Source organism: Anabas testudineus, chromosome 19, assembly GCF_900324465.2.
Source record: "Anabas testudineus chromosome 19, fAnaTes1.2, whole genome shotgun sequence".
NCBI lineage: Eukaryota > Metazoa > Chordata > Actinopteri > Anabantiformes > Anabantidae > Anabas > Anabas testudineus.
Window position 1 is genome coordinate 9,314,633 of NC_046628.1, and position 21,589 is coordinate 9,336,221.

The 21,589-nt window shown below is 39.9% G+C and overlaps 4 protein-coding genes across 7 annotated transcripts; all 4 read left to right on the top strand.

Annotated features, from left to right (window-relative positions):
- Window positions 1-106: 106 nt before the first annotated feature.
- Window positions 107-4,088, top strand: LOC113156752 (nucleolar transcription factor 1-B-like). The gene is made up of 15 exons (XM_026352049.2): window positions 107-405; window positions 551-726; window positions 820-897; window positions 1,149-1,304; window positions 1,428-1,535; window positions 1,637-1,689; window positions 2,040-2,181; window positions 2,291-2,332; window positions 2,411-2,479; window positions 2,586-2,644; window positions 2,744-2,933; window positions 3,024-3,071; window positions 3,151-3,222; window positions 3,338-3,406; window positions 3,494-4,088. The coding sequence occupies exons 1-15, from the start codon at window positions 372-374 to the stop codon at window positions 3,542-3,544; spliced, it is 1,347 nt and encodes a 448-aa protein (XP_026207834.1). The 5' UTR covers window positions 107-371; the 3' UTR covers window positions 3,545-4,088.
- A 104-nt stretch (window positions 4,089-4,192) lies between these two features.
- si:dkeyp-118b1.2 (Sgf11 domain-containing protein) lies at window positions 4,193-7,994 on the top strand. Of its 3 annotated transcripts, none has more exons than XM_026352050.1 (9): window positions 4,193-4,326; window positions 4,853-4,899; window positions 4,988-5,111; window positions 5,279-5,411; window positions 5,653-5,824; window positions 6,067-6,167; window positions 6,285-6,307; window positions 6,463-6,508; window positions 7,069-7,994. In XM_026352050.1, exons 3-9 carry the CDS (start codon window positions 5,061-5,063, stop codon window positions 7,146-7,148), a joined length of 606 nt encoding a protein of 201 aa, XP_026207835.1. In that variant the 5' UTR covers window positions 4,193-4,326; window positions 4,853-4,899; window positions 4,988-5,060; the 3' UTR covers window positions 7,149-7,994. The 3 variants fall into 3 exon arrangements, with proteins under 3 accessions (XP_026207835.1, XP_026207836.1, XP_026207837.1); XM_026352051.1 differs by lacking the exon at window positions 4,193-4,326 and adding an exon at window positions 4,336-4,583; XM_026352052.1 differs by lacking the exon at window positions 4,193-4,326 and having other exon boundaries at window positions 4,336-4,899; window positions 7,052-7,994.
- An 832-nt stretch (window positions 7,995-8,826) lies between these two features.
- On the top strand, window positions 8,827-15,711 carry smarcd2 (SWI/SNF related, matrix associated, actin dependent regulator of chromatin, subfamily d, member 2). Its single transcript, XM_026351633.1, has 13 exons — window positions 8,827-9,408; window positions 10,549-10,745; window positions 11,674-11,716; window positions 11,820-11,942; window positions 12,330-12,449; window positions 13,125-13,220; window positions 13,837-13,938; window positions 14,035-14,196; window positions 14,412-14,509; window positions 14,688-14,823; window positions 14,905-15,027; window positions 15,337-15,438; window positions 15,549-15,711. Exons 1-13 carry the CDS (start codon window positions 9,256-9,258, stop codon window positions 15,600-15,602), a joined length of 1,509 nt encoding a protein of 502 aa, XP_026207418.1. The 5' UTR covers window positions 8,827-9,255; the 3' UTR covers window positions 15,603-15,711.
- Window positions 15,712-17,460: 1,749 nt separating this feature from the next.
- psmc5 (proteasome 26S subunit, ATPase 5) lies at window positions 17,461-21,553 on the top strand. 2 transcript variants are annotated; one of them, XM_026351776.1, is made up of 12 exons: window positions 17,461-17,551; window positions 18,521-18,592; window positions 18,685-18,754; window positions 18,841-18,938; window positions 19,019-19,075; window positions 19,324-19,554; window positions 19,990-20,116; window positions 20,226-20,416; window positions 20,819-20,917; window positions 21,004-21,114; window positions 21,199-21,285; window positions 21,382-21,553. In XM_026351776.1, exons 1-12 carry the CDS (start codon window positions 17,492-17,494, stop codon window positions 21,433-21,435), a joined length of 1,257 nt encoding a protein of 418 aa, XP_026207561.1. In that variant the 5' UTR covers window positions 17,461-17,491; the 3' UTR covers window positions 21,436-21,553. The 2 variants fall into 2 exon arrangements, with proteins under 2 accessions (XP_026207561.1, XP_026207563.1); XM_026351778.1 differs by lacking the exon at window positions 17,461-17,551 and adding an exon at window positions 17,592-17,710.
- The last annotated feature ends 36 nt before the right edge of the window (window positions 21,554-21,589 follow it).

Consider the following 21,589-nt stretch of genomic DNA (forward strand, 5'->3'; position numbering starts at 1 on the left):
TAAAGAGTGTAAGCTGCCGCAAAACCGCGAAGAAGAAACAGAAGGAACAAGAAGAAGAAGAAGAAGAAGAAAAGGCTGGCTTCTGATTGGTTGTTGTTTCTGAACCTAAACATGGAGGAACTCTCACATGTTGTGTCCGTAAACAAACTACAGAACCACAGACTTTGTGTTTTTCTGTCGTTTCACGTCGTGTTTTTGCTACGTAAATGACAGTAACAGTAGCAGCGTCACCCAGCAAATATATCCTTGGTTTAAATATCGCTAGGTGACTGAATTCGTCAGTATTTAAACTTGACCAAGTTCTCTGTTACTTTTGGATTTGATAGGGATTCATCTAAAGTTTAGCTGCATCCAGCTAACACAACTGGAAAATGAGTGAAATAGACATTAATGCTGGTGAATCTGGTGAGTAATTAAATCGTCCACACACTGTTAAACTGTCACACAAACTACTCAAAAGTTTCCTTTGTAACATGACTTGATGTTAGTCACTTGCTATTTGAATAATGTTAACTTTGTTGTGCTTTCTGTCGATTTTCTTTGATATCAGACTGGACCAAGGAAAACCTCCAGAAGCTATTTACTGCTCTAAAAAGCGCCATCCCAAAATGTAAAACTGAGAGTGTGTATACCAAAGGACTGAAGCGTGTAGACTGGAATAAGGTGGCTTTCCCCCCTTTCTCTCCTGAAGCATGCCAAAAAAAGTGGACAGAGATTTTAAGCAAGGTAATGTTGTATTGAAAGACGTGTTTCTAACACATCTTTTTGTCCTATAAATGTTGCCAATATAATTTAATATCTTATTTCGTTGTTGCTCAGATGCGCAAGATTCGCACTCTCACTGAAATCATTGATGAAGCTGAAGAGAAGCTTTCAAGTACTGTCTCCGTGCACATGGTAAGCAAAGCACCATCAAGCTGTAGATAAAGGCAAAATAGCCCAACACAAGGATATATTTTAATTGTGTAGCTTTCTATGTCTGTTAATACAATTCTCCTACAAAACAGTAATCCTTATCACTCATGAAATAATGCACAACCATTTCTGTTGCTGATCAGTTTCATTGCCTTATGAGTTGTGTTACTGTTACATATATAATGCCACATATTTAATTCTGTAAATATACAATGTGCACTTTTTTTCTGCAGATGCATCCAGAGTTCCAGAAGAAACCAGCACCTGCAAGTGCCATCTTTTATAAGGAAAACTGGGCCAAGTTTCAGAAGCGGCACCCTGAGCTAAGTTACGGAAAGCTTTTGAAATTTGTTGCCAACAAGTACAGGGAGCTCCCAGATGAAGAGAAGGTACAGTCAGTAAGAGGCTAGTCCTAAAACTGTTCTTCTTCTGCTTTGGTGTTAGTTTAAGTCAGATTATTACATTTATGTTACTATTTATATATCATTATTTGTCTTTTTTTCCATAAATAGGCTCAATATGTGGAGAAAAGTAAGCATGCCAGTAAAGAATACACAAGACAGAAGGTGATACTAAAACCTCCCAAGCGGAAGAGGAAGGTCTCTGCAGACGCTCCAGATGTAAGTCAATAGTCACAATTCATATTCCCCCCATGTTTGTTCTGAAGGCTCTAAATCTTCATTAATTATGTGCAAGTAATGCGTGATCTCTCTTGTTAAAGGAAGATGAACAACGGACTAAAGATGCTAAAAGCCTGCCTCCCAAGCCTCCTTTGTAAGTCTGTTTACATGCATACACACACACACACACACACTTACTTTTTTTTGCTTTGTTGTTGTTTTGTTCACAGACAAATTTACTGGATTTCTATTTGGGTATAATTCAGGGAGGTAGATGAAAAATCACACCCTGTCCACTCTTAGTGCTTTTTGGGCCACAGATAATTGGTTCAGTTCTTGTTTGCTTTTTCTGTAGGTGAAAAAGCACTTTCTTAGACCACTTGCCCACTTGTTTACTCTGACCCTGTTTAGATTAAAAATCCCAAAGACTGGCATGTTTGCTAAATGAACTTATGTAAATCGTCATATCACAGAGCCCACATTTTGTTTTGTGTGTTTTTTTAGTAATGGCTACCAACTGTTCTGCAAAGAGCAACTGTTGTCCATGGCTGGTGTGTCAAACAGCCGCTATGTGAGTGTGTGGGCCCAGCGTTGGCGAGATCTGACCGAGAGCCAGAGGAATGAGTACAGTGCCCGTTGCATTGAGGTATGAACAATGTCCTGCAAAGACTAACGTGTTTATCCAATGCCATATTACAAGACTATAAAATCAAGCGAGTTGAATCTGAATGCAGCATTTTGTTCATTTCTTTCAGTTGAAGAGAAAATATGCAAATGAGTTGAATGAATATCTAATGGTAAGTAATTTAGAAGACTGCAGTTGCAGCATTGAGCTGGTTCACGATCTGTGTGACGTTTGCATTTATGTGCTTTAGACATTGGATGAAGAGGAGCAGCAGCGGATCCTAAATGATAATGGCATTAAAAGACCAAAAGTGCAAAAGGTGAGGAGTAATTCAGTTCATTGTCCATGTTGTTGAGATGTTTTCTTTTTCACTGTGCCTCATAAAAACAGCAAAACAGGATATCATTTTTGTCATTAACGTGTAGCACCCTAAGGAGGTGAAGCTTTTAACGACACTTCCTGGTGAGCCCAAGATGCCACCTCGGTGAGCAACATCAAGAGTACCTTGATTCATTCAAATGTGCAGCAGTTCAAAATTCAGTTGAGCAAACAACCCTGTAACTTCCTTCTTCTTAACCCACAGAAGCAGTAATGTACTTTTCTGCAAAAATCAAATGGAAGTTCTGAAGGAGGAATTCCCAAATGCAAATGAGCGCTTCATCAAGGCCAACCAAATGTGGCGAGGCCTATCCATAAAAGAGAAGCAATTCTACAAACAGCAACTAGTTGAACAATTTAAAAAGTATTCACTGGAGCTGCAGAAGTGGTTCAAGGTATGAAGAATCCTCTTCTCTTTGTAAATCGAGACAGTTTTCTCACTTTAAACTGGAGACCTAAAATATGTCTCCTCTTATGTTCTTCAGATGTTGACAGCAGCAGAACAGGCTGACTATCTAAGAAAAAACCCCAGTGTAAGAACTTACACAAATTTCTTTAATATTTTTCCTGTATGATGGTTTTCTGACATTCATAATATACTTACGTTTGCAGAAATTTCAGTTTCTCGATGCCCAAAAAACAAAAAAGAACAAGAGAGAAGAATCATTTCTGTCCCAACCATCAGTAAGTTGAAGTTTTGATATGACACAGATGATGAAACACAGTCATGACGTGACCATTGCAGAGATCTCTAACAGCACGAGCCCAGTTTTCAATCAACGTTTATTGTCACACACAGGATTCAGAAGATGAAGTCATTGAGATCAGCAGCAGTGAGGAAGAGGAGGACAGTTTGGGCAGCAGTGAGGTAAAAAACTTTTTTTTGTGTTTTGTTTTATGTTTAATTTTTTAAGTGTGCACCCAGATTTTATAAATATGAACCATTGATCTACAGGAGGAGGAGGAAGAGGAAGAAGAGGGTGACATAGCGTTTGATCTGTATTAAAGCACTACACCATGGAGTTCACGGTTGGATTCTGGATTTAAAAAGGAAGTTGCCATCACTTGCATTCCTCTATGGTACCACACACTCAGGAAGGATCCCAGACATCCAGAGAACCTTCCTACAATGTGATTTTTTTTTTTTAGGTTACATGATGCATTGTAATTTTATTTAGGGGTCTGCACCATGTGAAACACAGTTAACAAATTGTCTGTTTAATGCTCATAATGTTGAAAAACCTATTTTTTTACAGGTGCCATGTTTTGTTTAGATTTTTGTTGTTGTTTTTTTCAGCAGCTCATTCTTGTCTGGCACCCTGTACCTCCTAATCTTTACCACAACATGATGCATGTGAGGTTGTCTATCAATCTGGTCATCCCTGTGAATAAAGTTTATTTTTTCAGTCCTACTGTGGAACACTGACGTCTGTATAATATACAAAAAGGCATAATTATGTAAGCTGACAAAGAAGTGAAAATGTCCCTTGAAGCACTGTTCTTGTTTTGTTTGTAAATCCCGCAGGTTTCTAATAAATGTGCTGTGTGAAGATGTGATTCACTTTGTGTTGCACGATATGCTCCAAACAACAGAAACATCCCGGCTTGTAATGACAACTGCAAAGCCAAACAAAAGCCTATTTTAACCCCACACTGCGTGGGGGTAACACGCAGTCGCATGCTGGCCGGGAGGACGACTGCACTCAGCTGGAGTGGAGAGTCGTCGTGTGGCGATTGATTGCTACTGTCTGATCTCGCTCGCGTAAAGATGGATGGCTGCCGGAATAGGTAAATAAACACTATTAGAAACCGTGCGCGTTTTTCTTTTAGGGGGTGGGGGTGTTGCAGTTTAGCTGAGCTTCACAGTCGTCCTTTTGCCTCATTCGTGCGTTGTTGTTCGGGGCGAGTTGAGAGGAGAGGAGCCGCAGTGCAGCCGCAGCTCGGGGCTGGTGGACGAACCTCGCTGTAACGCCAGTCGCACACATTTCTTCAACACTGAAACTGCTCCGTGTGCTGCCTTGTGTCCGTCTGCACGTCTTAGTGTGGTAGGTTTTCCATGCTGGGCTCCGATCTGCTGCCGACCCGCTGGCTCTGAGACCAGGAGACCGCCTCTGGGCTCCTGACCTCCTGGTGTTTTTCGGTTCCTGCAGCCTATTCATAGCCGCGCTCTTTGTTTTCTTCAGCAAGGTTGTCGGCTCACCCACTTTCATTAGACAGTCATGCTCGGAGCAGGAGCTCCGGTGTTTGGGCTTTAAGTTAACGTCGTGCTCGGCTAAAAACGACGCTAACTTCTCCGGTTTTGTGTTATTCTCAGGTTATAAACGTGGGACGTAGCTCCCTGGCTGTGCACCACGTCAAGTTGTGAGTAACTGCACCACGTCCAAAGTGTCGAGCACACACTGGATCACAGGCATTGTGTTGCTAACTGTGTGTCTCCCTCATGCTGCAGCCTTGTTTTGGCCGATGCTTGCTGCGCTACAGCATGACCACAGCACTGTCGGCTCATCTGGTAGATCTGGCAAATGAAAATGGAGGAGGTTTCAATGTCCAGCCTGGACAACAGCAAGCTGGAGGTACAGTACACTACAGCAAAGCAAAGCCACAGGGTAGTAATGCTCCATACAGACACTGGGGATGCACATTACCTATGCAGACACATTGCAGTTGCAGTAACACACACACACAAAACACAGTCCTGTATGTCCTGACTTGTCTCTGTTTCCTGATGCCTCCCTGCCAGGGCCTAGCTCAGGACATCCTGTCTGACTTGGTGGAGGATGCATGCCTGGGTCTTTGCTTCGAGGTCCACCGGGCTGTGAAGCAGGGCTATTTTTTTCTGGATGACACGGACCAAGAGAGCATGAGAGACTTTGGTGAGCACAAAGGTGGACTAGTTCTCCAACAGCTGTTATCACAGGGTAGAGAGAGGTTGAGTTTAATCTGACACAATGAGAAACATGGCTCCATGTCCAACATGTCTGCAAAATGTCAAGGATATCACCAAGACCTCCACTGTGGTGTTTAATGCAAACTAAACAGCCACATTGCTACAGCCTCATACTGTTTTGACTTCCATGGCTGTTTCATGCTATAAATCTCCATTTCAATGCCCAGAAATTGTGGACCAGCCAGGACTGGACGTGTTCGGCCAGGTGTACAACCAGTGGAAAAACAAAGAGTGCGTGTGCCCTAACTGCAGCAGGAGCATTGCCGCCTCACGTTTTGCCCCACACCTGGAGAAATGTCTGGGGATGGGACGCAACAGCAGTCGCATAGCTAACCGCAGGTATGGGAGTAAAGCAGCCAACAATCTTCCTGTTAGAGATCCATGTCAACATGTTTCCAGTGCACCATTTGATAACTGTGTATCTGTGCTGATGTGCATTTCTATACACGAGTTAGATACAATTTGTGAAAATGAAGAGAGTATTCTCAGTTCAAACTGCATTTATTTTGTAATCCAACCGTTTTCATGTGCAGTGAGTAATACTGAGTCACCCTGTGTGTCGTGCCTTCCCTCTTTCACAGAATAGTCACTGGTAACAACACGAACAACAAGTCGGAGAGTGACCAAGAGGACAACGACGACGTCAATGATAATGACTGGTCTTATGGGGCAGAGAAGAAAGGTAATGTGCTGGTACTACTTTAGACTTAGTAATGGAGAAATGTCATCACTATCCCAACCTTCTAATGTCTTTAAACATGTGTTTTTGATCCTAAAATGTAATGTTTCTCTTTTGCAGCAAAGAAAAGGAAATCTGATAAGGTACTTTACTTTCTTTGTAAAAACCCTAACAGTTAATATAACACTCACTCAGAGCATTACACTGTTTTTATCGCCATCAGTAACTCATTTCTATAAACCCTTAGACTAGTCCTCATTATTGATTGCTGATTTATCATTCATTTTTCTTTTTTCAGAATCCAAACTCACCCAGAAGATCGAAATCTTTCAAGCATAAAAGCAGTAAGTAGAACTATTTAAACTTCTACATGATGAGAATGAAGTCTTACTTTAACCACACTTGTTAAAATATATTACAGTGTTCAGGGAAAGAATCACAAAATTTTATTTGCAAAACAATTCTCATTTCATACTTCTGTTATTAAGTATTGAAATTCTGCAGTGAAAGACGTTATTTTCTAACAGTAGCTGAATGAATAACCATAGGAATTTTTATAAAGGGTGACTGACAGGATAACCAATCCACAAGTTAAAACTATTTTAAGGCTGCGTTCTGTTCCTTTGCATGTGGGTGTTCCCATATTGCAGAGAGAGAAAAGCTGGCTGTTACACAAACAACTCTAGTTTCATGATATTTAGTCTCACTGCTGCCGTCTTTACCTGCAGTTCAATGCTTGTGCATGAATTTACAACATTTAGATGATATAAATGTCCTATTATAGTGTTCAGCTGCTAAAAGTTAATGTAAATTTTTCTAATAACTAAAATACTTTGCCACAGTGTTGCATAATGAATGGAATTAATAAATGACTTAATGTCATACAGCCTGCTTATTTCCATAGGCATGATGGGTCCTAGACGTCGGATGGACAACCAGGAGAGCCCACGCATGCTGATGAAAGATGAAGCATTCCCTCAATAACACCCAGCCAGAAACACACACATTCGCGTACCGCCGTGTGTGGACTTACACACACAGGGGAAAAACACTTCACCTTTGGTTCTTTATGTTGTGAAATCAATGGACGTTGATGTTAGAGGTGTTTGCTGCTCTGCAGAAGCACTCGACACCTTCCACCGTATACTTGACTTTTTTTTTTTTTTTTTCAGAAAATCATCGCACCAACTCTTTTTTTTTTTTTCTTTAGTCAATTTTGTCTTTTGAAGTTTTTTGCTGGAGTCCAAAATAATGAATATCACCAATGCAATTTCACTGCACAGACGTAGACTCTGGGATAATTAATTCAGTGGCCAAGCAGAGGCAGCTGTGCGAAGAGTCACAGTGTGCACATACAGTACTGTATGCTGTTTGTCAAAAATACAGAAATGATTACGTGTTCGCTGTGTTGCTATGGCTTCACCTTTTCACATTTCATTCTTTAAAAAATAATGTCAAAGACAATCATTACTAATGGTTTGTCTTTTATTTTCATATTTACTCAGTTAACTACAGTGAGTGGGAGAAGACGCAACTTAGTTTTGTCATTCACCTGTGGAAACTTCTTCTGAAAATGTTCAGGAAATGGACTTGACTGTACAAGCAGGTATTTGCTGCAGAAAGCAGGTTTCTTCCTGTTTTACTTTTGGTGGATAGATCAACTTGTTTTCTAGCATTCAAATATGTCTTTGTATCATGTGTTTACATTGTAAAGGGTTACATATATTCTTGGTGTGATGTGATAGTGTAAATATTCCAATAGTTGAAGTGCTGCTATCATGGCTCAGTTTGTTTCATCTGTCTAGCATAATAAATGATTTGTTACCTGTCTTATGGTCTTATGTTAACTTGAACTATAACCAGGACTGGGTAGGATTTTGATGCATGTAAAACAAAAACAACAGATTCACTAACTCTGCTCAAGTGTTGATGATCAAATAACCAACAGGGGATGCTGTTGAACAAATGATGAAATTCGAAACTATTTAGGTTTTGATTATAGTTAAACATCTGTTGGGCGAGACAGTTAGTGCTGCGTTGTAAGAGGTTTTAGATCTTATCATATGAAAACTGAAATGGTAAACAGAACAACGTCCCCACAGATGAAGCTTCCTTCAAATGCAGAGTTCCTACTGTAGAACTGCATTCAGAGCCACTTAAAATCCTACTTTGGAAATGTGTAATAGTTGTATGTATCGAAGAAAAAAGTGAAAGGACACATACACTGGGTACATAAAATGCACTGAGTGTGGCAGGAGGATGATGGTAAACAAATGGGCCTAGTTTTTGCCTGGATGCTACCTAACAGGTTAATCCAGCCAGGATGTCGGTTAATAGTTTTAAGTGAAGAGGATATGCTTCAGGTATTAGTACCTATCCATGTCACCTACCCACATCCTTATCTGTGCACCTCCAACTCTTTTAATGAACTATGTCACAGAAGTGGCAATATTATTTCAGTCTAAGTAAAACACTGAATTTATTTATTTATATATTTATTTGGATTTGCGTAATGTGTGATGGCAAACCAATCTGTTTATTTGTACCACGGCAACTAATTGCCTTGCATTCGTTTTTTTAAACACAAGTGCACAAAACACAACAAACAAGCGCCCATTGTGTCCATTGTGTACTGCAACATGGAACTTCCCGACGACCCGTGAAGGCATCGTTAAACACTTCGTGTGGGCAGTTTCGAGACTTTTGCTTCAGTCGCTGTTAAAATCCGCTCGATAACATGTTTCTCATCAGCCTCGCAGGAAATAAATAGTTACATTAGCTGCTAGTGGGCGATGTTCAAGCTCCAGGACAAAGGAGGGAGATGATAAACGACAGAGACTACTTAGGATCCAGAGAACAAGCGGCTGTGGGTTGAAGCAAACCCCGGAACTTGAATCGGGAGGAAGCGAGCTAACGTTAGCCGCCTTCAGCTGACAGGGCGCCCGCTGTCAAACGGAGCAGACCTCCTCCAAAGTTACTGTAGTTAGCTAGCTGGACCACAGACGGACGTTTAGCAGCCTGCTCCACCTGTATTTGCACCGAAACACTGTGTAAGTGTCCGTCACTTTTGAACCACTTGTGGATTTAGAAGATGGCATCAAGAGGTAGCTACACTGGTCCTCCGATGACTCCCAACATGAGCCCCATGAATGTTGGGCATCCAGCGGGCATGAGGATGCCAGGAATGCCGCAACCTCCCGGTGGATATGCCCGGAGCATGAACAGCGCTCCCCAGTACCTCCAGGTGGGCTTTATGTTGAATTTCTCCTCATTAAACTTTCTATTGGGCCATTTTATCGTACGTGACATGTGTCGGTGAGTTCCTGATGTTTGTTATTTTTTTAAGTGGTTAATACGGTGCAAAGTTTTTGTTTAGCTAAACAAAAGTGTCCGATCATCATGAGTCACCTGTCAGAGACCGTCTAAAAAACACATTTACAGATCATCACTGTCAAATATCAAGGTGTGGACACTACTTCCGCATTTGAAAAGAGAACAGAACGACTTACTGCCGCCGGTAAACTAGATGTAACCCTTCAATGTGGTTTTTATAGTCATTAATCGATGTGGGAAATTCATATTTAGAGGTTTTAATACAAGTAGAACCACAGGACCGTGTTTTGTACATGGGTGAAGGAGAAAATCACGTGGCTGCTGTTAGCCTCCCGTCAGTTAGCTTGAAAACAAAAGTAAGATCTTCACTCCCACCATCTGTCAGAGCCAAGCCTGCACATATTATATATATTCATATATATATATATATATATATATATATATATATATATATATATATATATATTATATATCCCAGGCATCATCTGCAGCTTCATGTGCTCTTCAGTTGACATGTCTTATTACAGTTAGGGCCATAAGGGTATAACTTTTACAATTCATAACTTTTGGTAGGATTTAATAAATGTAAAAATAGCTGTTTTCTACATCAGTATATGTATTATTTCTCGTAGCCTAACCTGCCGTTTCATTTAATTTACTGATTATGACCAGCATTTATGGCACACACAGCATATTTGAGTCACTTTGTGTACATAATTTATGAGCAGCACACACTTACAGCTGCATTTTACTCTAACATGACATTTGCGAACATGTTAGCTTAGGTACATAATTATTTTAGATTGTTGCTTCATTATAGGCTGTGTCTCAGTCATCGTGAAACTCTGGATACGCTTTGACACCGATATTAGATCTGACCTGAATACCACATTGGCAGTATAAACATATCTATGGTAACTATTACACCATAAAGGAAACATAACCACCATCATCTGCATGATGAATGATATACTAGTTTACTACAGTGTCTTTTCAGTACTGTTGTTGCATGTTATAAACATGAAATAATGGCTTCTTTCTTTTTCTCTAGCGCCCCGGAATGCCACCCAACAGATTGGGGGGTTCCTTGGGGTCAATGGGGGGTCAGCTACCTGGTCCATCTTATGGTGGTGGAAACATTACCATGCGGCCAGGCATGGGGCCTCCAAGCATGGATGCCTCAAGGAAGAGGTTCCTTCATCAGCATCAACAGCAACAAGATGCACTGGGTGGAGGCCTCAGACGAGGGTAAAGTGTTGAGACGTTCCAATTAAAATGTTATTTTTCACTTTTCCGCAGCCATACACAGTATGATCTGATATGAAATGATTATAAGAAAGAGAGGTCGAAGCAGTCGTGACAGCAGCCGACCTCACCGCCATCTTCACGTAAAATTCAGCCTCTTGTACGGCATCAAAACTAAAGCATCAACACTCTGCAATGAAGGAAGTGCTGTTCTGTCTGCAATCTGTTTATCAAGTTGCTCTTCTGTTAAAAACAGCTCAGATCACACAGACACAAGAATAGCAGTATCTCATGACTGGCCTTTGCTTTTAAAGCAGTACACACGAGCGCTTATTTTTGACTACAGATTACACAGTGGCAACACGCTCCTACTTGTGGTTAGCCTTGATGTGAGACAGTACTTAGACTTTTATTCACAATGAACCTCTTGTGTTCTTTGAAGGTTTATCTCTTAACACAATTCCCAATATTGGAGAATAAGTGAGGCAGAAGGCCAGAAGCAACATCCGTCAGAATGAAATCGTGTCTTAATGTGCAGGAACCACGTCACTGAATTAGGGAAACAAAAACAGCCTTTATGTAGTCAGTAGAGATGATAAGTGGGAGCCTGAGGTGCACCTTTTGGGGACATGATGGAGAGATAGCAGTGGCCAAGATTTTGCCATCACACAGTGAAATCTTCACAAATAATTTCTAATTAAATGAAGAGAATGAGATCTTTATCTTGTGTCAGCGAGCGATCAGTTCCTCGTAAATCGGTTAATGAAATTCATTCTTTTAGAAGAACAACAAAGTTCGATATGTCCTTGACTGATTAATTTGTAGTTTGAGCCATTGAATGTTCTCAATGTTGGGGACAGACTATTTGTTTTTAGAAACAAACAGTACAGTACAGAAAAATCATGTTATATTCTTTTTCTCTGTGATTTAGACCAAAAAGACGCAAAATGGCTGACAAGGTTCTCCCACAGAGGGTAAGACTGTTTTTAAGCCCCGAGTCATATCTTAGATGGATCCAGCTTGATTATATGTCATTCGAAGTCCCTTAATTCTTCCATCCTGCTACTTGCTCTTCAGATCCGCGACCTGGTCCCAGAGTCTCAGGCCTACATGGACCTCCTGGCCTTTGAGAGGAAACTCGATCAAACCATCGCCCGAAAGCGCATGGAGATCCAGGAGGCCATCAAGAAACCCATTATGGTATCTCTTTATGATTACATTGTTAGATCTTCTAATAATACAATTACATTTTGCTATGAGGCTTTGAGAACGTCCGAATGGATCCAATTATAATGAACTTGAAGATTTCAGCCCAGTTGATTTGGCAAGATTTAAGCTACACGAAAACACTAACACTGGATTGCATGAATCATTTCCTGTGAATCTCTTGTGTATAGAAAGACAATATGACGGGGGTGGGATTGGCATGCTTTGTCATTAACTGAAAACTAATATATCCAAAGGAAATTATATAGAGTACACAGATACATCTATTACTTCTGTGTTTTCTGCTTACACCAAGTACTTTTTCATAGTTGATTTCTTTTTTTTTAAAACTCTATCTGCTTGTTAATCTCTACGGCACAGCAAAAACGCAAGCTCAGGATCTACATTTCCAACACGTACACCCCCAGCAAGCCTGAAGGCGAGGAGGCAGAGAAGGTGTCCTCTTGGGAGCTGAGAGTGGAGGGCAAACTTCTGGAGGAAGTACGTCAACATCGCAGGCATTACATCTGAATCTTCTTGCTGTTTCACAATTGTCTCACTGTGATCTGGCTCCAAGTATTTCAGCCTCTGTTGTTGTGTTTCTGAATACTTCAGTCACTCAGCTCTGGTTGGCCTGTGTCCTTGGCTCAGACCACGCATCCAGATGTGTGTTTACAGCTTTCCCCACTCCACCCTATGTCTCCTAACACACACATTCACACACAGGCTCATGTTCTCTTTTGAAACAGGGAATTGAAACCACTGGCCGTTACATACCATGAACCAACATGCCTCTCCTCCCTCCATCAATTCTAGCTCATTGTGTCATCTGAGGCCACAAGAAGGAGGATTTTTTTTTTCGCTGTTAAAATTTTCTCCTCTGCCTTATGGGTTTAGGCATGTGTAGGAGTTTTGCATGTAGTAACAGAAAAACTAGAGGGATATGAAGGAAGGAGTAAAAGGAGTCATATTGTGTAAACAGACTTTGACAGGACTGGGGAGAGGGCGCAGCACAGCAGCTTTTTCCAGTTGTCTGCACTTTTGTGCTTCGCCAGGCCCAGTGTGGTCAGAGCTGAACAATGCAGCTGCACAGCCTGACACAGCACTATAAGAAGACACAGATAGCAATCTTGTTGCTCCCTTTTCACACTTCTTTCTTGCTATCTTTCTTCTTAGTCTGGCAAGCAGAAGAGGAAGTTCTCATCTTTCTTCAAGAGCCTGGTGATAGAGCTTGATAAGGAGCTCTACGGACCTGACAACCACTTAGTCGAGGTATGACATGATGTCTCGGGCACTGGATGTGTTTCTTGTGAAATTGTAGCCACATTAACACTGAAATGTTCTGGTTTTGCTGTTGGTTCACAAGCCCTGATCATAAGGGGAGTTCAGCTGGAATCAGTAAAACTTTGGAACCGATCGTTTCTGGCCTTGTTTGACAGCTGGGGGAGGGGGGATCTGGAAGATATCTTTCTGTGTTAGTCCCACAACCTTCTGCGAATTGTGTGTGAATCTCACCAGTAGAGTCAAACCAGCCTAGCTACAGTATCATGTTTCACATTTGAATTAATATTTTCTGTCAAATCTGTTACACAAAAACAACAATGGTGAAAGCAGGTAAACCAGTGACTGCACCATTTAATAAACCACTGAGCCAGTATCATCATTTGCTTGTTTGTGCCTGCTAGTGGATCCACTATCTGTATTTTATCTGTATACAGAGGAACAAGCAGGGAATAAATAAGGGAGTAAACAGTGGGCTGTGGTGGGGGGAGGGTTTTAATGCACAGCTTTTGTTAACCTAACAGTTTTTATTTTGTTGTGCCTCTGAATTGAGACAAATAAAAAAAACAGATCTGATTCTTTTCTTTATTATTATATTTTTTTCCAGTGGCACAGAATGCCCACCACTCAGGAAACGGATGGTTTCCAGGTCAAAAGGCCTGGTGATGTGAATGTCAAATGCACGTTACTGCTCATGCTTGACCACCAGGTATGTGTGTGTACACCAAAACAGTTGTATCTTTGACTGGCATAATCTTGTCAGGCTGCTTTCCACTAACTTTGTCTTTGTCCAAATGTCCTCCAGCCTCCTCAGTACAAACTGGACCCACGGCTGGCTCGCCTGCTGGGTGTGCACACGCAGACACGGGCCAGCATCATGCAAGCTCTCTGGCTTTACATCAAGAACAACAAGCTGCAGGATAGTCACGAGAAGGAATATATTAACTGCAACCGCTATTTCAGACAGGTAGTGGAGTAGTTTAGGGGAGACACCATGCAGCAAAAAGCTTTCTTTGCACTTTAATGTATTACATTAAATGTCATAGTATAAGAATTTAAATGTACTGCTGAGTTATCTGTATTATATTGGTTTAATCTGTTAATTGTGGACAAACTGAGTGACACAAAATGTTACCCTTAACCATATTAAACCTAATCTGTTGCTAATCAAATGCTGTGCAGATCTTTGGCTGTCATCGTATGAGGTTCTCGGAGATTCCAATGAAACTGGCGGGCCTGCTGCAGCACCCTGACCCCATCATTATCAATCACATCATTAGGTAAAGTAATGTGAATAATTCTCCCAGTTTTTGTGTCTGTGTTTGTTCTGCCTGTTCTCTTCCTGTAATTCCTGTTATTCATTGAAAAGCAAATGAAAAAAGTTTTGCTATGAGCTGTCATTTTCAAGCACTAGCTTTTCGCATTTTATTCCAACCTCCTGTCTTGTTCTCTGAGCAGTGTGGACCCCACTGATCAGAAGAAGACAGCGTGCTATGACATCGACGTGGAGGTGGATGATCCATTGAAGGGCCAAATGAACAGTTTCCTATCGTCTACAACAAACCAACAGGAAATTGCTGCACTGGAGATGAAGGTTAGGACTAAGTCTACCACTGATAAGTGTAACAACTGTTAGGAGGGTTATAAGTTACTGTACTTGTTTTATTCATTGCAGATCCATGAGACAATTGAGTACATTAACCAACTGAAGACAGAGAGAGACTTTATGCTGAGCTTCAGCAATAATCCACAGGAGTTTATCCAGGACTGGCTCAAGTCTCAGTGCAGAGATCTGAAGGTAAATACCTCTTATCCAGTGCTAACTCTATGTACAGGTTTCTCAACGGGTGGCCTCATAGAAATATACACATAGGGTCTCAAAAACCATGTGCAAACATAATGTCACTACTCTACTAAGGACAGCGTCTTTTAAATTAGCAAACTGAGCTGTTGGGCTCACTACAGGCTATGGTTTACTTTGTTTCTGCACACTCAGGATGCACTAAATGAAGCCAAATGTGGGTTTTATGAAGTACCAGGTTTCCCAATATTTTAATAAGACCATGTTGTGTTAAGACAATCTGTTGTTCCATGTGTTCTGCATCAGTTGATGACAGACGTGACAGGAAACCCAGAGGAAGAGAGGAGGACTGAGTTCTACCAGGCACCCTGGGTACCAGAGGCAGTGGGCAGATATGTTTACTCCAAGGTGAGGAAGCCATTGCTAAACAATATGCTCGTTTGATAGATGTTTTATTGTAGGGTTTCAGTAGATCGGCGTTGTTTTAATTTCCCCTGACACCAACTTTTTTGTTTCAGGTGCAGCAGAGAAGACAAGAGTTGGAGCAGGTGTTGGGTATTCGTCTCACTTGAAGGCATATATTCCAGAGGGGTCACAGCCAAAAAAAAAAAAAAAGCCATTTTCGCCTATAAGATGTAGGTGTAACATACCAGCTTGTAACTTTGATACATATCTTTGTCATAAATGTAAAATCGAGTATATGGGACCAAAATTGGTGATTTATATGTTTTTAATATGTTTGCCTTGCATTGTTCTATTCAAAATATATTTGCCTTATTTTGCAATATGTTTTATTCATGGTACAATATGCTTAACACATGTTAAGCATTGGTGCTGTCTAGATGTCTTTCACCATCGCATTGTGCTTTATTTTGAAAAAACGTGCGTTGCCTTTCACATTTAAAGCCATAACTTCTAGATAGGATGCCTGGTAACATCTCAATAAAATACGACTTGGGCATGGTAGCATAATATTTTTTACAATATAAATTTTGTTTTTTAATGGAAAATATAGGAGGTGACTTACATAGGAACTAATAAGCATTTAATGCCAACAATAATTGTAAAGGTTTTGGTGCTGTTTTATATGCGTGGATGTATTGTTTAACTTTAAACATTTCTTTGCTATGTGAGAAACTAGGGTTTCCTGGAAAGCTCTAATATGGGCAAGAATTGAGCTCCTTATTTGCAAAAGGACAGGAATCCTCTGTGTCCAGCTGTAATTCAATAGCTCTGTTTTTCTATTTCTTGAATGTTTACATATTGTTTCATAATTGGGGGTTTTTCATTTTTTTAATGCCAGAAAGAGGAACTGTGGAAGGCTATCTGGTATTAATTATATAGGAATGCAGTTGTAGTGTGTCAATTAAACAATGCACTAAATTGTTGTGCACAGTTTGTAGTTTCCTGATACATCTTGTTATTGAAATGCTATTTTGTTTAGATTTTTTATGCAAGAATGTCCAGAGTTTCTTGAAACATTCCATGTTACCTGATATTTCTGCGCATTTAAGACATCTTGTGTGTACAAGTGTTTATGTACAGCTTCTTTGTAAAATGTTTGCATGTTGTGTATCAATCAAAGGCTTTATCTTTTATACATTTGGAGTATTTTGTACAATAAATGTACTTGGAAATATTTCTTACACTGCCTTGTATGTTCACACCTTTTTACAAAATCGTATCTTTTTCTAGTTGTTTTTATTATTAAAGATTAAGATTTCTATTCAGGCTGTACAGTAGAAGAACAGGGATCATGCCATAAGTTTGCATGTTAGGGCAGGTTGAAGAGCCTTTGAGCCGTTTCAACGGGTATGGCTGGTCTTAGCCATATCAAGGAGCTTAGACGTGTTTATACCACTCCTCAAGTAACAGCTAAGCCAAACACATCGTGTACTCACAGGTCTGCGTCTCAGCTTGTTACAAAGAACCAGAGGTGACCAAAGTCTAACACTGAATTACATAAGTTGGTGAAGGGTGCATGTGTATAATTAATAAGATTTTGTTTTATGAAAAGTTGTACAAAATAGTGGACACAAACATAATAGATTTGTAGTACTCAAAAAGTACCAGTACAATTATTTTTAAAACAAATTAATCTGTGCTGTTGGTATGTAAGTACATGAGTACATGAGGCTAGTCCTGGTTTGATAAACAAGCTATCAAATATAAATAAAATACAGCAAATAATAATAAGAGTTAATAAAAATTAAGAGCCAAAGATCTCAGTGAATTAGAGACTTGACAGCTGGTAAAGGTGGAGTTGATTTGACCAATGTATGTGCTGACAGGTGATTATAGAATAAAATAGTACTTAATCACAGTACTTGAGTAATTATACTTAGTTACTTACAAGCGACTGAAAAGCTCATCTAACTCTTTAAGCTGTTGTTTTAAAAACGACCGTAGGTGGCGATGTCGGCATTTACTGTCTGAAAATAGAAGAAGAAGTTCACCGGAAATGCGCAGGTTTTCAAGCGGATGCAGGAATTCCAAGATGGAGGTGGACGGTCTTGATCATGTAGGTGTTCGTTTCTGCCGTTTAGTTGTTTGTGCTTAGATATTATAAAATACTCCTTAACATGACTTTTATGGTGGAGAAGTTACTTTAAACCAGCTGCGAGATCGAATGATTGTGCGGTTGTGATCCTTATATTGAAATATTACTTCATTCAAAACGGTGAATGTGTAGTATACTGCAGCTTTGCTGTCTCATTGTAGCTTGCTAACATAAGTTAGCTACAGGACCGGCTAGCTAAGGCTCAGTTGTCAATTGTCGGTATAGTTACGAAGATTTAGGCACTCTAACTATCGACAAGCACTCTTCGCCGTTTTTACGTTTAGATAACTAATTGTTATATATGTATTATTTTTAAATTAGGTTAATTTAAGCGTTACCTCAGCTGTCAGAGCGAGTTAGCCAGCGCTAGCTAACATTTGTCTTGGTTAAGCAGCAACAACATAAACTGTTAAGTAGTTGTGCACAGAAAGGAAATGTTTTTTAATTCATCACTTTATCACTTGTTTTAACTGTTTCTAAATGATGACATTTTACTAACGAAATAATTAGCTGTCTTAATTTTGTCACCGCTAACCAGACTCGGACATTTGTCCGTTTTCCTAGATATTTACAGCAATTATCTTTCAAGTAATTTGGTATAATTTTGAAAAGTCTTTTAGTCAGTTAACTGGGTGGACAGCAGAGCAAATTCAGTGTGATCAAAGGATATTAATTGCTATTTAACTTGTTTTTTTGTCAAGAAAACCAAACCCACATTTTAACTGGTTTTAACTTTATCTGAGCATTTACATTGTTAATGAAGTTATAGAGTAACTACACAACTTGAATTATGCAGATGTTACAGTATGTTTTTTAACATTGTACATACCAAATGATTACCTGACAATAATATTCATCAGATAAAAGACAATGCACGACTAAGATAATGGTAGAGATCTTAACTAAAGTTGCTTATTTTTACTTGGACAGATGGAGATGGGGGAGAGTAAAGGTGGCTCAGGTCTCCAGCAGTACTACTTGTCTAAAGTAGAAGAGTTGCAGGTGAGACAATATATTTGCACATCTGTTTATATGACTCAAGATTTCACAGCCGAAGCTCACCTGACAATCTTGAACTCCTGTTTTTTCTACAGCTGACAGTTAATGAAAAGAGCCAGAATCTCAGACGTCTGCAGGCACAGAGAAATGAACTCAATGCTAAAGGTATGCACTACAAAATCTAAGTTATTGATTTAAATGAAACAAACCTTACCTGTCTACTAAAGTTCTATTTTCTTATCTTTTCTTAGTACGTCTCCTTCGTGAGGAGCTGCAGTTACTACAGGAGCAGGGATCCTATGTAGGAGAAGTGGTCAGAGTCATGGACAAAAAGAAAGTCCTAGTCAAGGTACACTGTGTACTTGTCAACAGAGTATATTTGATTACTGGTTTACAGTTTACATTAATATCTCTCTCAAAAATATTCAGGTTCATCCAGAAGGAAAATTTGTTGTGGATGTGGACAAGAACATTGACATCAATGATGTAAGTTATTTATTATAAATTGTTATCTTCATCATTACAAGTCAGAGTATTTGATAGTTTTTATCTTCACAGTAACCTTTAGTGAAACTACACCAGTAAACAGAATACCTGCAAACAATAATATCTTTAACTTGTAATTGCCATAGCACATGACTGATTATCAAACCACACAAGCCAATTTTGCTAAAGGAAGAAGGGAAACATGGAACCTAAAAAATTCTTTCTCCCCCTTGTAACTTCGGCAACAGGTGACGCCAAATTGTCGTGTAGCTCTGCGTAACGACAGCTACACCTTGCATAAGATCCTGCCCAACAAGGTGGACCCTCTGGTTTCCCTTATGATGGTGGAGAAGGTACCAGACTCCACCTATGAAATGATTGGTGGCTTGGATAAGCAGATCAAGGAGATCAAGGAAGTCATCGAGCTGCCTGTGAAGCACCCAGAGCTATTTGAGGCTTTAGGCATTGCCCAACCCAAGGTAGGTGGCAGGAGTGTGGATGAAGGTTTTTATTAGGAATCATACTGACACTGGGACATTAACTACAGTATATATTCCCAAATATAGCCGTTAGGCAATCTGTATGTAGTTCCTTTTTTGAAACATTCTATATTAATTTTATTTCTTTGCTTATTTAAAAAAACATTTACATTTTAAAAGTTTGTTTTTTTTTATTAGCAGATTAGTCTGATAAAATATTTGAAAAAGTCCAAAGTGTAGCTAAAAAATGTTTTTATTTTACATGTAGGAATTAACAATTATTTTTATCGAATGTCTTTAACAATTATGAAAAATGCTCATAATCTGTTGCCTCATGTGCCTGCTCAGCAGTCCAAACCGAAAAGCATCAGTTTGCATAACATAAAGAAGCCGTTTAGATCAGTATGTCGTTAAATATGCTTTGTGTGCTTGCAGGGTGTGCTGCTGTACGGTCCACCAGGTACAGGGAAGACCCTGTTGGCAAGAGCTGTAGCCCACCATACTGACTGTACCTTCATCAGGGTCTCTGGCTCCGAGCTGGTCCAGAAGTTTATTGGAGAGGGTGAGATCCTTTGTCACTTAACTCTAATCAAATGAATCTCCATTCTTCATTCATTTTTAATCAGAACTATCTTGTGGTGTAACCTTAATGTGTGTGTGTATTGCACCAGGTGCCCGTATGGTGCGGGAGCTGTTTGTCATGGCTAGAGAACATGCTCCCTCCATCATCTTCATGGACGAGATCGACTCCATCGGCTCATCTCGCTTGGAGGGAGGCTCAGGTGGTGACAGTGAGGTGCAGAGAACAATGTTGGAGCTGCTCAATCAGCTGGATGGCTTCGAGGCCACCAAGAACATCAAGGTATTACACACAGTAAACATAATTTGTTTGATCATAGGCCTTACTTATACTTACAGTAATTGCTATGGTAACAGTGTCCTGTTTAATTATGTTTCTCTAGTAACACTTTACTTAAACTCTATGTATCATCAAGTATAGCACATGTGAAAACACTTGATAGAATTGCAATTGATATATTGTTCTATATTTGTTTATACTGTAGACTTTCTTAGAGTTATGGATGCTACACAAGATTTAAGGTCCTTGACAACTACATTGTATACTTAAAGACCTTGTATTGGTTAACAGCTATATTATTGGCATGTTTATAAGCTGCTTATAATAGCTAATTAAAGTGTTGCTATTTAACCTTTTCTCAGTGCAAAGTACAGTTGTGACCAGCGTTTACCTCCTTCCCTACAGGTTATTATGGCCACAAACCGTATAGACATCCTGGACTCTGCTTTACTTAGGCCAGGCAGAATTGACAGGAAGATTGAGTTTCCCCCTCCAAATGAAGAGGTAGGTACCTCCCCAGTACATATACAGACACTCACAATATGCTGTGGGGTTATTTAACTTAAAGCATATTTTTTATTCAACATTAGGCTCGTCTGGATATCCTGAAGATCCACTCCAGGAAGATGAATCTCACACGTGGCATTAATCTGCGAAAGATTGCAGAGCTGATGCCTGGAGCCTCTGGTGCTGAGGTTAAGGTGAGAATTAACCCAATCGTTGACAGCAGTTGTTTATCGAATGGAGAAGTGCACAATCTAATTACTGGGTATGTGTATTTTTAGGGTGTTTGCACAGAAGCAGGGATGTACGCTCTGAGAGAAAGGAGAGTTCATGTTACCCAGGAGGACTTTGAGATGGCTGTGGCAAAGGTTAATAGAATAGCGCTAATCCCACACCTCAATTGTTTAAGTTCAAGTTTCCACAAGTACCTGTTTATTAAAACTGTCCCCCCCTCTCTTCCCCAGGTGATGCAGAAAGACAGCGAGAAGAACATGTCGATCAAGAAGCTGTGGAAGTAAAGGGCCTTGTGTATTCTTGCATACGTAACCACATATGTACATTTTTTTTTGTTTATGATTTGGTTTATAATAGTTGCTTAAGTCATTCTAAAGTAAATGGTTTCCCCACTAAATGCTAGATGGCTCATGAGGTTTTTTTTTCCCCACTGAACCA

Coding starts and splice junctions, on each gene's coding strand:
- si:dkeyp-118b1.2 (XM_026352050.1), top strand. CDS start 5,061: ATGAAAATGGAGGAGGTTTCAATGTCCAGCCTGGACAACAGCAAGCTG. Junction 5,825..6,066: donor AGTCGCATAGCTAACCGCAG/GTATGGGAGTAA, acceptor CCTCTTTCACAG/AATAGTCACTGGTAACAACA. Junction 6,509..7,068: donor ATCTTTCAAGCATAAAAGCA/GTAAGTAGAACT, acceptor TTATTTCCATAG/GCATGATGGGTCCTAGACGT.
- psmc5 (XM_026351776.1), top strand. CDS start 17,492: ATGCGCAGGTTTTCAAGCGGATGCAGGAATTCCAAGATGGAGGTGGAC. Junction 18,755..18,840: donor AAATGAACTCAATGCTAAAG/GTATGCACTACA, acceptor ATCTTTTCTTAG/TACGTCTCCTTCGTGAGGAG. Junction 20,417..20,818: donor AGGCCACCAAGAACATCAAG/GTATTACACACA, acceptor CCTTCCCTACAG/GTTATTATGGCCACAAACCG.
- LOC113156752 (XM_026352049.2), top strand. CDS start 372: ATGAGTGAAATAGACATTAATGCTGGTGAATCTG. Junction 898..1,148: donor GTACTGTCTCCGTGCACATG/GTAAGCAAAGCA, acceptor TTTTTTCTGCAG/ATGCATCCAGAGTTCCAGAA. Junction 2,645..2,743: donor GAGCCCAAGATGCCACCTCG/GTGAGCAACATC, acceptor CTTAACCCACAG/AAGCAGTAATGTACTTTTCT.
- smarcd2 (XM_026351633.1), top strand. CDS start 9,256: ATGGCATCAAGAGGTAGCTACACTGGTCCTCCGATGACTCCCAACATG. Junction 9,409..10,548: donor GCGCTCCCCAGTACCTCCAG/GTGGGCTTTATG, acceptor CTTTTTCTCTAG/CGCCCCGGAATGCCACCCAA. Junction 15,028..15,336: donor CTCAGTGCAGAGATCTGAAG/GTAAATACCTCT, acceptor GTTCTGCATCAG/TTGATGACAGACGTGACAGG.